The 14,867-nt window shown below is 42.2% G+C and overlaps 1 protein-coding gene across 1 annotated transcript in view; it reads left to right on the forward strand.

The window, feature by feature from the left end:
- The window catches only part of LOC136421052 (obscurin-like), a 41,252-nt gene that overhangs the window by 5,108 nt on the left and 21,277 nt on the right, over nt 1-14,867 (forward strand). Inside the window, exons 6-17 of the mRNA XM_066408196.1 lie at nt 558-839; nt 1,455-1,736; nt 2,502-2,783; nt 3,523-3,804; nt 4,674-4,955; nt 5,832-6,113; nt 6,985-7,148; nt 7,562-7,679; nt 8,099-8,371; nt 12,909-13,039; nt 13,446-13,590; nt 14,009-14,118. Of these exons, the coding sequence (XP_066264293.1) occupies nt 558-839; nt 1,455-1,736; nt 2,502-2,783; nt 3,523-3,804; nt 4,674-4,955; nt 5,832-6,113; nt 6,985-7,148; nt 7,562-7,679; nt 8,099-8,371; nt 12,909-13,039; nt 13,446-13,590; nt 14,009-14,118 (2,633 nt within the window). The remainder of the gene's footprint in view (nt 1-557; nt 840-1,454; nt 1,737-2,501; nt 2,784-3,522; nt 3,805-4,673; nt 4,956-5,831; nt 6,114-6,984; nt 7,149-7,561; nt 7,680-8,098; nt 8,372-12,908; nt 13,040-13,445; nt 13,591-14,008; nt 14,119-14,867) is intronic.

Raw genomic sequence — 14,867 nt, forward strand, 5'->3', positions numbered from 1 at the left:
TGGGTAGACATATTCGCCAGACAAGGACTTTGGATTCAGTCTCATGTGAGTGCCGCTGTTTACTAATACTAGTAACTTTCTAAATGCAGGAGGCTTCAAGATTGCCGAGCGTCACTCAGACGGAGGTTTCCTACAGAACCATTCCCATAATTTTCTTGACAAGCAACGACAGCCATCCCCTACTCAAAAGCAAGCTTGATTACAGGACTAGATAAAGCGTGTATGCATTGCTTGCAATCATTCACTAAAGTGGGTGCTAGTCGTTTATCCTTCAATGCACAAAAGAATGATGCTATTGAAATAGGTTGCTATTAATACATATTTTTTTCAGAGTAAACTCCAACCATACAAAATCTATTCCATGTGTTTGGATAAACGGAAAATCACCCTTTATAAGAAATGTATATAAAATGGTGGACAATAATTTGATGAATTTGACGTCATCCAGACTCCCATAGGCATATAGTAGTCATCGGTATAATGCAATCGGTTTTATATAGTTAGAAATCGTTTCATGTACATTGAATGTCTTTCCTCTTTACGTACATCTTGTCTAGACCGCCCTGTCAAAATTAAGTCCAAGCTGAAAGACGTCAAAGCCTTGGACAAGGATCCGGAAGTGACGTTGGAGGCGGAAGTGTCGGAGGATGACGGCGAAGTCACGTGGCTTAAGGACGGAAAGCCGATCCCAAAAGAGCTTTTAGACAGCGGCAAAGTTCAAATCATCGCTGACGGCAAGAAGAGAAAGCTGAAAATAAAAAACCTCGGGAAAGACGACGCTGGGGAATACACCTTAAAGACGAACGATGGAACGTCTTCCTGCAAGTTGGGGGTGGAAGGTTAGTTCTTGAGACAACAATGACGACATCAAGCCTTCTCCGACTGACACTGACTACCAAGTGTTTGACTCACTCAAGCTTTTTCAGGCTCACTTTGAACAACCTCTAACACTATCTTAAACACTGAGTAAGACTGTAGTGTAGTTTTTACGAGTGCACAACAACCAATTGTGCTTTGTGTGTTGTGTTGTGGTGCAGAGCACAGTAACCTGCTAGTGTGCTGCACCACTCATAAGTGTTCTAGATAAAGATAGAACGATAAAAAAAATGAAGATGACGTAAAGTGCATCGAGGATAGAAAATGGCGTTTTTCTCAGAGGCGTCAGAAATGAAGAATTGACCAAACATAGCACGAGACACAAGAAAGGTACGAATATATTCATACACATCTAGGCCTCTTTCAAAAATTATCTAGAGTTTTTCTCTAAGATGTTATAATTGCCATTGACAGGTCGATGGCTTACTTTTCATGTTTCACTGTGTCACTGTTTCACTTTATTTTGTCCACCCTTTATGAAAGGTATTACAGCGAATTTAGAGTATCGCGTGGCTTTTAGAAAGTCAGTTGGCTTTATATTTGGCTTCATTTTTTCCTTTATCCACACAATCCATCAGACCGCCCTGTCAAAATTAAGTCCAAATTGAAGGACGTCAAAGCCTTGGACAAGGATCCAGAAGTGACGTTGGAGGCGGAAGTGTCAGAGAATGACGGCGAAGTCACGTGGCTTAAGGACGGAAAGCCGATCCCTAAAGAGCTTTTAGACAGCGGCAAAGTTCAAATCATCGCTGACGGCAAGAAGAGAAAGCTGAAAATCAAAGACCTTGGAAAAGACGACGCTGGAGAATACACCTTAAAGACGAACGATGGAACGTCTTCCTGCAAGTTGGGAGTGGAAGGTTAGTTCTTGAGACGGCTATGACGACATCAGGTACCTTCCGGCTGACGCTGAACCGACCAAGTGCTTGACTCATTCAAGCATTTACCTCTTCGCCTTCAACAACTTCTAATGCTACAATTCTAAACAGCTGGCCTTAGTTTTCAATGCCAATTTGGGGTTGATTATAACTGAAAGCTTTCAATAAGCAAAACGCAGCCATGATCGGTAGTAATTGTGTATTCACAGTACGCTGATGGAAGACATACTGCACAGATATCTAAAAAAAGTAATCGTAGATTAGTGAAGCAACAGCTGCAAAAGTTAGTCATTAAGTGTCATGTGTTAAGATGCGTCGAAATTATCAAAGACACAAACGAACATATATAGCATAAAACGCAATGATATTTACACTAATGCCCAACAAACAACCTTCTAACGTATGACACGTTTGCATAACTTATTAGTATACACTCAGCAAATTGACACTTAAACACTGTCTAAGACTGTAGAGTTGTTTTGATGAGTGCACAACATCAAATCTTCACACACACTTATTTCCACAATCATCTAGGGTCTGTCCCAAGGTATTGTGATTGCCATCGACGGGTCATATTGTTTACTGTTCATGTTTTGATGTATCTTTTGTCTTTATTTCTTCTACACTTTTAACTAAAAGTATTACCATTGTAGAAATTGGGCAAATTTTGAGTATCGCGTGGCTTTGGGAAAGTCAGTTGGGTTTGAATTTGACGTTTACTCTTCCCTTGCACGCACAATCCATCAGACCGCCCTGTCAAAATTAAATCCAAGTTGAAGGACGTCAAAGCCTTGGACAAGGATCCGGAAGTGACGTTGGAGGCGGAAGTGTCAGAGGATGACGGCGAAGTCACGTGGCTTAAGGACGGAAAGCCGATCCCAAAAGAGCTTCTGGACAGCGGCAAAGTTCAAATCATCGCTGACGGCAAGAAGAGAAAGCTAAAAATCAAAGACCTTGGAAAAGACGACGCTGGAGAATACACCTTAAAGACGAACGATGGAACGTCTTCTTGCAAGCTTGGGGTGGAAGGTTAGTTCAGGAAACCCCCGGCTGAAGCTGGCACAACCAAGTGCTTGACTTCTTAAGCATTTACCTTCAACCCTCGCCTTCAACAACTTCTAACGCTACAATTTTTAAAACGGCTGGCTTTAGTTTTCAACGTCAGTTTGTAGCTGAAAAGTGAGACCTTGGCAACAAGCAAAGTTGGCAGCAACAATAGGTAGTGTCTGTGCATGTACGATGATGAAATAGATATGGCACAGATATCTCAGCAAACTAAGTGTAGACTAGTGAGGCAACAGCTATAGAATATTATCCATAAATGATCTGATGCGTCGAGCTAAAGGGACAAACGAACATGAAATACAACGCGATGAAATTGACACTACTGCCCTCCAAAGGCAACCCTCTAACGTATGGACCATTTGCATACCTTATTAGTTTATAGTAAAAAGACACTTAAACACTGTGTAAGACTGTAGAGATGTTTTAACAAGGGCGCAACAACCAGTCTTCTCAGACACCTTTTTCACAAATCCTCTAGGGTCTGTCCCACAGATATTATGATTGCCATCATCAGGTCATATTGCTTACATTTCATGTCACTGTATTTTTATTCTTTATTCCGTTCACCCTTTACTAAAGTTATTACCAATGTAAAGATATGGAGAATTTGGAGTATGGTGTGGCTTTAGGAAGGTACTTTTTTTAGGAAGGTCAGTGGGCTTGAATTGTATTTGTTTCTTTCTTTACTCGCACAATCCATCAGACCGCCCTGTCAAAATTAAGTCCAAATTGAAGGACGTCAAAGCCTTGGACAAGGATCCGGAAGTGACGTTAGAGGCCGAGGTGTCAGAGGATGACGGCGAAGTCACGTGGCTTAAGGACGGGAAGCCGATCCCAAAAGAACTTTTGGACAGCGGCAAAGTTCAAATCATTGCTGACGGCAAGAAGAGAAAGCTGAAAATCAAAGACCTTGGGAAAGACGACGCTGGAGAATACACCTTGAAGACGAACGATGGAACGTCTTCTTGCAAGCTTGGGGTGGAAGGTTAGTTCTTGAGACGGCTATCACGCCATCAGGACCCACCCCCCTCCCCCTCCCCCGCTGACGCTGACTCGTCCAAGTGCTTGACTCACTCAAGCGTTTACATGCTGGCTTTCAACAACCTCTAATGCTACAATTTCTTTAACGGATCGCCATCTTTTTAACGTCAGTTCGTAGCTAAGAACGGAGGGAGTTCAATAAGCAAAACACAGCCATAATTGATAGTTTCTGTGCATTAGTAGTACACTGATGAAATAAATTCATAAGCGTTAATCTACATTTCTAATATACGGTTAGTTTCCTTTTATTCAAACACATGGAATACAAATATCTAACCAAACTAAGCGTAGGCAACAGCGCTGTAAACCTTTATCCCTAAGAGTCTGATGTGTTGTGACACTGGCGAACATAACATGAACGCAATGACACTGACACTACTGCCCAACAAGGGCAATGTTATATAACGCATGACCCGTTTATATAACTTACTGGTTGGCAGCAAAATGACACCTAAACTCTATGTATAACGGTAGAGTGGTTTTGAAGAGTATACAACAACCAGTTGACCTGTGCGTTGATTGTGGCGTAGGGATTAGTGATTTACAAGTGTGCTGCACCACTTATAGATGTTCTAGATACGGATAGAAATGATTAAACGATGTTAAGATATCAATAAGTGCGCGGGGGATAGAAATTTGCAAATTGTACGACATCTTCACACGCACACCATTTCAAAAGTCATCTAGGGTCTCTCTCTCTAAGATTTTATAATTGCCATTGCGAATTTTGAGTACTTAGTATCGCGTGGCATTTAGAAAGTCAATGGGTTTAAATTTGACGTTTATTCTTCCTTTACCCGCACATTCCGTCAGACCGCCCTGTCAAAATTAAATCCAAGTTGAAGGACGTCAAAGCCTTGGACAAGGATCCGGAAGTGACGTTGGAGGCGGAAGTGTCGGAGGATGACGGCGAAGTCACGTGGCTCAAGGACGGAAAGCCGATTCCAAAAGAGCTTTTGGACAGCGGCAAAGTTCAAATCATCGCTGACGACAAGAAGAGAAAGCTGAAAATCAAAGACCTTGGGAAAGACGACGCCGGAGAATACACCTTAAAGACGAACGATGGAACGTCTTCCTGCAAGTTGGGGGTGGAAGGTTAGTTCTTGAGACAGCTATGACGACATCAAGACTTCTCCGACTGACGCTGACGCTACCAAGTGTGTTACTTACTCAAGCGTTAACCCGACGTCAACAACGTCTTGAATTTTAATCTTTTAACGGTCCACTCATTTTGCAACGTCTGCTTGAAGCTAGTAGTCAAATAGTTTACAGCTTTAATTAAGAAAAACAAACATAGAACTAATCAGTAGTTATGTGCATTAACAGTACGCTGTAATACTAGTCAACTTGTACAAATATCTATAAACGAACTATGTTTAGATTTGTGAGCCTGTAAAAGTTACGTCCTTTAATTAATAGCAAAGGTTCTTGTTCTGACGCGTAATATTAAAGATAGAACATCCATGACATACGGCGCAACGATACGGACACTACTGCCCAACAAATGCAACATTCTAATGTTTGACTCGTTTACATAACTTACACGTTTACAGAACAACGTAACGACATTCAAATATTGTATCCGACGGTAGAGTGGTTTTGACGAGTGTACAGCAACCACCTTTGCTGTGAGAGTTGTGCCACAGTAGCCTGCCTGCTGCACCAACACTTGTCCCAGCGATGGTCAAATGCGACAGAAAGTGTCCCATTTTCTCTAAGATGTTGTGGTTGCTACATGCGTGCACCTCACATTGTCTAGATGTTCTAGATGTTTTCTTCCCTTGTTTTAATCCTGATTATTTTTTTTCGTTGATGTTTCACTTGATAAGTATTACTAATATTGATTGACATCTCCAACACTCAACAGAAAATAGTTTGCATGATACATGGCACCCTCACCAGAGTGTCTGTTGGCTTTGGAGACATGTGCATCTGACATGTGTTCCTTCCTTACACACACAATCCGTTCAGACCGCCCCGTCAAAATCAAGTCCGGGCTGAAAGATGTCAAGGCCATGGACAAGGATCCGGAAGTGACGTTGGAAGCGGAAGTGTCGGAGGCTGACGGCGCCGTGACGTGGTTGAAGAACGGGAAACCGATTCCCCAAGAACTGTTCGACAGCGGGAAGATCCAGATCGTCACAGACGGCAACAAGAGGAAACTGAAGCTGAAGGATCTGGACAAAGATGACGGCGGCGAGTACACACTGGTGACCAACGACGGGAAATCCTCCTGTAAACTGAACGTCGCAGGTTTGTGCTGCGTTTGCCGCGGATGCCTCGCCTATGCGTTGGTGTGAAGCCTAGTAAATGGCTAACAGCATGCGCGGTGCTTTGGCGTGGTTTGGATATAGAAGGGATGCTGGCAGGTGTGTCATAGCATAGTTATGTATCAGTGGTGCATCTCGCATTGCAGTTTGTTAATGCAACGCTTGGTCGATGTGATGGTAAGAATGAAATACCAATACCAGATAGCTACAATGACTGAATGACTGGCAATTGCAGTAAAAGCTCTTAGCTGCTTTAATTTACAGCATGCGCTGTACTCTTGAGTTGCTTGGATGTAGAAAATAGGCTAGCATGCCTAAGTGTGCGAGTGCAATTGTTATCAGTGGTGTATTTGCCGCGGCTGCTTCGCTAATGCTCAAGTGTAGTGCAGCTTCTTAGTGTAGCGCCTGCCGCAAGCCTTTCAACTATAGTTGCAATGGCAGAATGGCAATTGTAGTAAAAGCTCGTAGACGTTTTCCAGCATGCGTACTGCGTTTGCGTGGTTTGGATTAAGAACGTACGGTACGTTTGTAGCAAGCCCTAAAGCGAACGAATGTGTTTGCTGTGGATGGCATTGAATTCTCCTGAAGCACAGCTTCTTTGCGTGAGCGGCTTCCTGGTGTACAAATACGATAGCTATAGTTGAAAAGTTCTGTCTTTTAAGCGAAGTTTTTTAGATTTGCAGACCCTGATATCTTTATATCTCTACTGGCAGAATCAGTGATTCTGCCGAATTACAATCTTAAGCCTTGCAGGTATATTGTCGACGCCACAGAGGCGGAGCCTAAACATTACCATATGGAGTTTAGTTTGTGTTCCTACTGTTGAGGACTGATATGTAAACCCTCTACCCCAGACCGTCCTGTGAACATCGTGTCCGGATTACGGGATGCGGACGTGGTAGAGAACTCACCGGAAGCTGCGCTGGAAGCGGAAGTGTCGGAGGATGACGGGGAGGTCACGTGGTTGAAGAACGGGAAGCCCATCCCGAAGAACCTGCTGGACAGTGGGAAGCTCCAGGTTGTTTTTTTTTTTTGCTTGCCTGATTGATGGTTGTTTATTTGTTTGTTTCTCATAACCGGTAAATCACCCTTAGGCGTAACACACCAGAATATACAGAAAGTACAAGCTGCATAATACCGGACTGTAACGTTTGATTCAGTCAAACACACCGGGATGGAATCTTTTCGATAAGTGTGGTGGCATCTTTGACATGTTCAATGTGTCGTTCTCATCAAGCACGGGACCTCCGACTTTTCGTCCCATTCGAGAAGACGTCTCTAGCCGATGCTAGGTACTCATTTTTAGCTGACTCGAATGAGGAAGTAAGACATTGGGGCTCTCTAGGGCTTGTCTATATTTTCGAACCCAGAACCTCTCTGATTCTAAGTCTACAAACCCTTATCATGAGACCATCTTGCAATCATTTTCAGATCGTCGCTGACGGGAAGAAGAGGAAACTGGTGATCAAGAACCCAGGGAAGGACGACGCTGGGGAGTACACGCTGGTCACTAAAGACGGAAAATCCAACTGCAAGATCAATGTTACAGGTTAGATTGGAATCTAAATCGAGGACGTAGAAAGATTTAGAATTTTGTCTTAAAGATTTCGTTTTAAGTCAGCGTCTTTGCCATGACTACATGGAGCTGGTACATCTTCCTGATGCAATTCCTAAGAAGCTCGCATTGTGGCGTGATTAGTGGGAAATTTTGCATTCTCTCTACATTCTACATTTATCAAGCTATCAATATCTTGGTTGAGCTTCTCTACTCATTCAGCGATCCCTGTATCTCTTTTTATAAAATAATGGCCCATGAAAAATTATGCTGCCCTAAATAGTGGTAGTGGTCACAACAAATGTTGAGCCGGTCTTAAGCACACATGTGTTGACTTCTTGTTTACATATCAATGACTATAGACTAATTTTCAGTACACAACTGATAAACTGTCCCTGCGAATCTTATTCCAGACGAGCCCGTGAAGATTACCAAAGAGCTGCAGCCTGTAAAGGTGACTGAGGGTGACAAGGCTGAATTGGCGTGCGAAGTTCACAAAGACGGAGCCCAGGTGCAGTGGCTCAAGAACGGGAAGCCGCTCTCCGACAAGGACCTAGCAAACATCAAGGTCGTGGCTGACGGGAAGACACACAAGCTGATCTTCTTAGACGCTGAACCCAAGGACACCGGGGAGTATTCTGTCAAGTCTACCGGAGGAACCTCGAGCGCTAACGTCAATGTTAAAGGTCAGTAGGATTGGAGTTTATTTATCATAGTTGTGATGTATGTAATGGGAGGGGGGCAAATGGCAAATGGTACATACAGGAAAAGTACATACAGGAAAGAAGGTACTGTCCCAGTACTTGCCCTTGAATGAGACGTAACATCCAACATGTCTACATGAGTAGCCTCTAAAGCCAACGTCAATGTTAAAGGTCAGAAAAATGGGATGATTGTGATGTGTGCAAAGGGGAGGGGCCAAATGCTAAATGAAATATACGTATAGGTAAAAAGGTGCTTCTACTGCTCGAATTGAATTAGACGCAATATACAACCACTCTAGCATCCATTCAAGATTTTCTCATTCAACCTAAATGTTGAATACAGCAAATGATAATTGTTTTCGCATGATATCCCTACATACAGATCACCTTAGCGGCACACAACCAGTCGTATAAATATTTGAATAGTTGGGCATTTGAACTGACAGACTTGTACTACAAAGTCTTTTCCTGTCCTACAACATTGGTAGAACACATAGTCATGTACGCCTAGGTACAGTACGCGAGACGACACGTGATAGTCAGCAGCCATCAGTCACGTCCACTTTTATTACCTACGTGCTTAAGATCAGAATTGGGAGGTTCCCTTTTTGAGTCTGCAAACACTAGTCGAGCTGAAGGATTGTAAATACAATACAAATTTACCCGTCTAAAGCTAAAGAAGGACACACTTTAAACTCTGTCTGTCAGGAGTATGTAGAGGGTAGAAAAATATCAGTACAGTTTGCATACAACCGTTCACTACGTGTTCGTGTTCATGTATGGAATGGTTTTGGCTCAAAACGCCAGGCGTAAACCTCGTGGGAAGATCGGACATGCTTGTTACTACAGCAAAGTACCAAACATTGCATTGTACACTTTTCTCTATTGGACTCTTTTTACAAAAGCTTTAATGTTTTATAAAGCGAGAAATGTGGACTTATATTATATCAGATAACACCTTAACCCCCATCCCCAACACACACTTGCAATAAGGTGTGCCATTCTGTAAGAATGTATTCAAAACGCCTCTTTGCCGTCCTTTCATCAGTGTGAAAGAGAACAAACAGAACAGACGACAGGACAAACAGCCAAATAAAACATCGCCGCCCAGTCTTTGCCATGACGCATACTATTGTCAACATTACAACCTAGCGGATAGCAATGTCACTGCAGGATATAAACCTTCAAATTGTATCCCTCACATGGCCGTAAACCGTAGTCATCACAGCTGTCGATTACCTGCAAAGGGAAGGTCTGTGTGTGTCAAACTACAAGTTTATAGCAGCAACTTGGAGGCATTCTTGGGACAGTCGTGGATGTGTCGCACAAAATTTCGCTATCTTGTTTGCTTATCTGTTTCACACAACCGGTAAACGTCCCCTTCGGCTAAACACACCAGTTTTGTAACATTTAATCAACCCATACTGGGACGGAGTGCTGCCCTTTTCAATAAGTGTGGTGGAACCAGGTACTCATTTTTACCTTAGGTGTAAAGTGCTTTCCCAAGGGCACTATATTAGCACCTTCCAAGGATTCAAACTCGTAACGTTTAGCTACACATAAAGTCGACAACCTTAACCAGGCATTAGCCAACCTTGTCACCTTGTTAACGAAAAGATTACCGTAAAACCTTCTCAATGGTCGGCTTTGTAAAGCCTCGCTAATAACTGTATGCCGAGAAATTTAGATCTGTGTCAGTCAGTCTAAAGGACTATGACTTAAACTGCGCTAAGTGGAATTGCACAGTTAGTTTCCAAATTGAATTCACGTATGTAGAGAAAAAGTAAGACACATATGTGACAGCTCCTTAACCTGTCGGAAACAGGTGTGAGTTACCTGTCTTTAACCTGTCCGACACGGTGCATAACAAAGGCGGAACACGGCCAGGTACTCAAGTGTGTTGTTAAAAGGGTTTAGTGTTCCAAACGTCCTAGAACTCGAGACACACAAGCATGTCAGGTCGACCTGTGACAAACATTTGTATTAAAAGAAATAGATTCTATAGCTTTCGTTTAACGCATTTTCTTTTAGTAACTTCCTATGATTCATTAAAAACGAATTCACAGTTCTTCTCGCCTTCAAATGATTTGAAATTCTTAACCAAGCTTCTTTGTTCTTAGTGTATTGGCGTCCGCGAGGCAGTTTAGTAATACATGTGTTTATATTGTGTTCATATGATGTTGATATAGGCTCGAAGTATAGCCGAGAGTAACCAAACAAGTCAATGTAATTTACGCACTTCAGCAATCTGTTTTTGTCCATGGAGACATTTTTACAACTTGGATGAATGATCTTTTGAGTCGCTGGGTACAATTGGCGACCGAATGAGCTTCTTTGTACTATCATAACTAAATCATAAAACATGCAAGTCATTTTAACTTACACTACACCAAAAGAAACTAGATTACGGTATGTTAGACATACAGGTTAGCATTATCTAAAGACAACTTGATCTCTACAACTGGATAAGATTTGTAGATAATTTCCAGACGATATGAGTAACATTCAACAGTCTTCTTCAGTGCCACTAGAATGAACTGGAGGAGGATTCCTTGATCACGGTATTTTATGACGAAACAATCAAAACAACCGACTTGTAGTGTGACAGTACTTCCGGGTCATCCGTAATCCAGTGACCACATATCTGACCTGTCTCACTTGCACTGGTCCGTGCACGGGAGCAAACACTGTAAGTAGGCACCTTGGGTGTCTGGGGCAGTACACGTACACCCCAGCAGAGTTGTTGTCGGTCTCTTGGGCAAAAATGTGAACAAACTATGGGACAGGCAGCGTCAGAGGAAACTAAGGAGGATCCTCTAGAGGAGGGGGGAGACACAGGTGAGATTTGAGTCTCTTGATGATATCTTTGTGACCTTTACTTCTTACTATAGTCTACTAAAAGAGAAAAGGAGCAAAGCTGCTAAACAAAGTGGTTCTGTTTGTTGATGTAAACAATGGATCTTCTAAACCTGTATGTGGAGACAGGACTGAAGTCATGATAAAAAGTGTACGCAAATATTTGAGACATGATACTAGTACTAGTAGAATGTCAGGGGTACTTCATTGTATGTAAGGTTATTCATATAATCATATGGTTATCTCCTGTGCATGGCAGTGATAAATGGTACAATAAGACACTGCCTGACTGCCTGTATTATCCTCGTACTTGTCAGTAAATGCATACCATTTCCAACACAATATTCAGGAAAGTCACGTGGAGCTCAATCAGTTGTAAGCACTAAATATGTGGCAGATACTAGGTCTTAGGTCTGGTATATTGCGGGACAACTATACAGGGAGATAACTTCTATTTGTTGTTTTAACAACTTCTTCGCCAATACTTCAAATACCTTGCAGCAAACAACAATGCCTGTTTGAGTGCCCTCTTGAGATGACCCTTTACCCAACAGATCCCGTTATGTTGATCCAATGATCGCAGTTTTGTTAACTTTGCATGTTTGAAATTCTTGCCCAATATAGGTAAAGCGATAGCACAGTTTAGCACTGTTCTTGTTCAAACAAAACACGTCAATCGATACAGCTTTGGACGATCGTTGGTAGCCTTGCCCAAGCTAATCCAGATAATTTCTAAGTTGTTCGGCTGTAGCAGAAGATTGACAATCAAAAACTTACAAAGTGTTTGCTATTGATAAGCAGTCTTTCAAAGTAGTCGTGTACCTTTTGTCGTCAGTTGTTGTTTGATTTGCACGAAGAAGGACTAAAGAATGCCCCAGCAGCCTCACGACATACATCTAAATTATGTACATTTTTGTTCATTTGCATACATGTAGTTGACTTAACGAAACATATAAGAAGAGTTTCATTCAACGATCGTAATATCCAGGCTACATATCACCCACAGGTGACGCACTGCGCGCTAAACATGCGGCATTTTTGGTATAATCCTGTAACGGGATCCACCGTCGCCCGTTGCCAGACCTTACCTTCTGTCAACATTGTAATTAGAGCACGTCGGAGCAGGGCAGACGTGTTTGTGTTTCACCTGTACAAACCTGTCTACGGCAGATCAACAGTTGTATTAGAAACCTTGCCTCAATACTTTGCGATCAATTGATATATTCCTTATCCCTTATTCGTGTGTTGTTCTGTAGAGAGACTCATACTTGATTTTATGGATGACAAGTACTCTGATTGTGATGTATCTTGATTTCCGATTGGGTGCTTTTTTTTGCACATACGCGTCATTGTTGTACAGTTGGTGAACGTATCAAAGTAACTTTCTCAGGAACCTATCAACCTGAGAAAAGCTGTATTGTGGCTTTTAACTATGAGATTGGACAAGACAAATTTAGGCCGCGCTCAAATTTCCTGCATAAAACCGTGTCACTGTAGCGTTTTTACAAGCTACAGTCAGGATACTCGAAATTGCTTTGGCTGTAAGAATTATTATCTTTCTTGTACATCGTCTAGATTGTAGTACAGGCGGTTATAGGTTTACAGCGATATCTGTCTCACACGATTCTGTAATAAATGGCATCTGGTGTTGTTTGTTTATCAGAAATCCCCGCCGGCTTCACGTCCAGTCTGAACGGTGCTGAGTGTGAGTACGGGGAGGACGTCACGTTTGCTGTGGAGCTCACCAAACCCAAGGCAGAAATCAAATGGCTCCTGAACGGCAAAGTTATCGACGTAAGGATTTCTTTATTATTGTAATTGTCTTTGCGAGGTAATGACCCTCGTTCAATCTTTAACATAATTATTATGATTCGCTGTTAAACTCGCTAAAACTGAAGGTTGAAATTAGGTGGCTCCTGAACGTCGATGTAAGAACGCATCTTTACCTCCGTAAAAAAAAGAGGTATTTGTCTGTCCTGGTGTGTGTCCGAAGTTATTTGAATTTTGCAGAGTGGCCGAATGTGAGGTGAAAATAATGTGACAGGAGACTGTCACGATTGGAAAAAAATGTGCCTCTACACTACTGACTCTAGACAGGATTTCAGTTCAAAGGCTTTGTTACGTCCTTCCTGGTGTACCCATTTTGAAAAGCATTTATTAAACAGCAATAAGGATCTATAATGTACATCTGTTTCCATAGCCTGACAGGCCACGTGGTAAGTACGAAGTTGTAGCCGACGGCAACAAACGCAAACTGATCGTGAAAAACTGCAACGGCAAGGACAACGGCGAGATCACCTGCGTGTTCGGGGACAAAGAGGCGACCAGTCAACTCGTGGTCAACGGTAAGACGTCATCACAAGACCCTATATGTTTTCTATAGTTGCACCTGATCAACGTTAAGACGGCATGACGCCTGATGACATCTTCATTTGATGTTAGACATATTTTTTTCTGAAAAGAAACACCCGATGAAAAATAAAAGATTTCCGCCTTTTCTTACCGATTTGCAAAAATCAAACGATACAGAGACAGTTCTCCAAAGTGTAGTTTCCTGCTCAAAATTGAAATCATTCTATTTCATTACATAGAATTTTAGAACTGTAAGAAACTATGCCATCCCAGCACAGAAACATATTTCAATACGAATAGGGATGGTAGGATCCTTAAGAAAAATGCCATAGTTTTCCACATATCATAATAAATGCCTTGACTGGTTTTACCATCTGTTGAAGTTCACATATGCATGGTCTCCCGCTCCAGAGCCTGTGGGTATTAAGAAGGGTCTGGAGGCCGGCGTGCTGAAGGAGGAAGAGAAGGGAAAACTAACTGTCGAGCTGAACAGGGAGAAACCTGGCGGGGGCGACGTCAAGGTAACGTCATAGGATGTTCATATGTTTGGTTAAAACGTCATTAGCAAAATAGCACTGAAAAAGCAGCACTATCTCACCCAAGGACCTGCTGCACACAAGCAAATTGCAGCATTGAATTACAAATTGATTGATTGCATGTACAAAGAAAGTGGAGCGTTACCGACTGCATACCTCTAACGTTAAAGTAATGAATGCCTTGTAGAAATACGTGCAAGGTTAGCATTTGTTGTGACTCTAGATATACTACAGCAAATCTAAGGGAACAGATCCGAGCAAAAATACCTGTAGCGTCATTCCGTAGTGTAACAGTTACATATACACACAGCCGTAGGGCTCAACTGGCAAAGTTTTTATATAATTTTTTTTATTCGTTATAAATGATATATTTGTTATCCATATAATGCAAAATTCCAAAATAGGCCAGCCACTTCAATTCATGAACACAGGGACACTATGCCTCTAACTGAGTATGTTGAATGCTGCGTTCTCAGTGGTTCAAGAATGGGCAGGAGATCACCCCGGGGCGGGAAGTTCTGGCAACCACTCGTATTATCTTTATTCTTATTCAGATACATAGTACAGATACATAGTACAGATACATAGTACAGATACATGGTACAAATACAAATACAGATCGAGTATGGTGACCGTGTCAATGCATTGACACGGTAGCCTTCGCGTGAATTTGTTTAAGGTGGATGACAGGTTGCGAATCTGAGACCCACACACTTTGGGCATCCGCCTTCTCC

The sequence above is a fragment of the Branchiostoma lanceolatum genome, chromosome 15 (genome assembly GCF_035083965.1).
Source record: "Branchiostoma lanceolatum isolate klBraLanc5 chromosome 15, klBraLanc5.hap2, whole genome shotgun sequence".
In the NCBI taxonomy this organism is placed as follows: domain Eukaryota; kingdom Metazoa; phylum Chordata; class Leptocardii; order Amphioxiformes; family Branchiostomatidae; genus Branchiostoma; species Branchiostoma lanceolatum.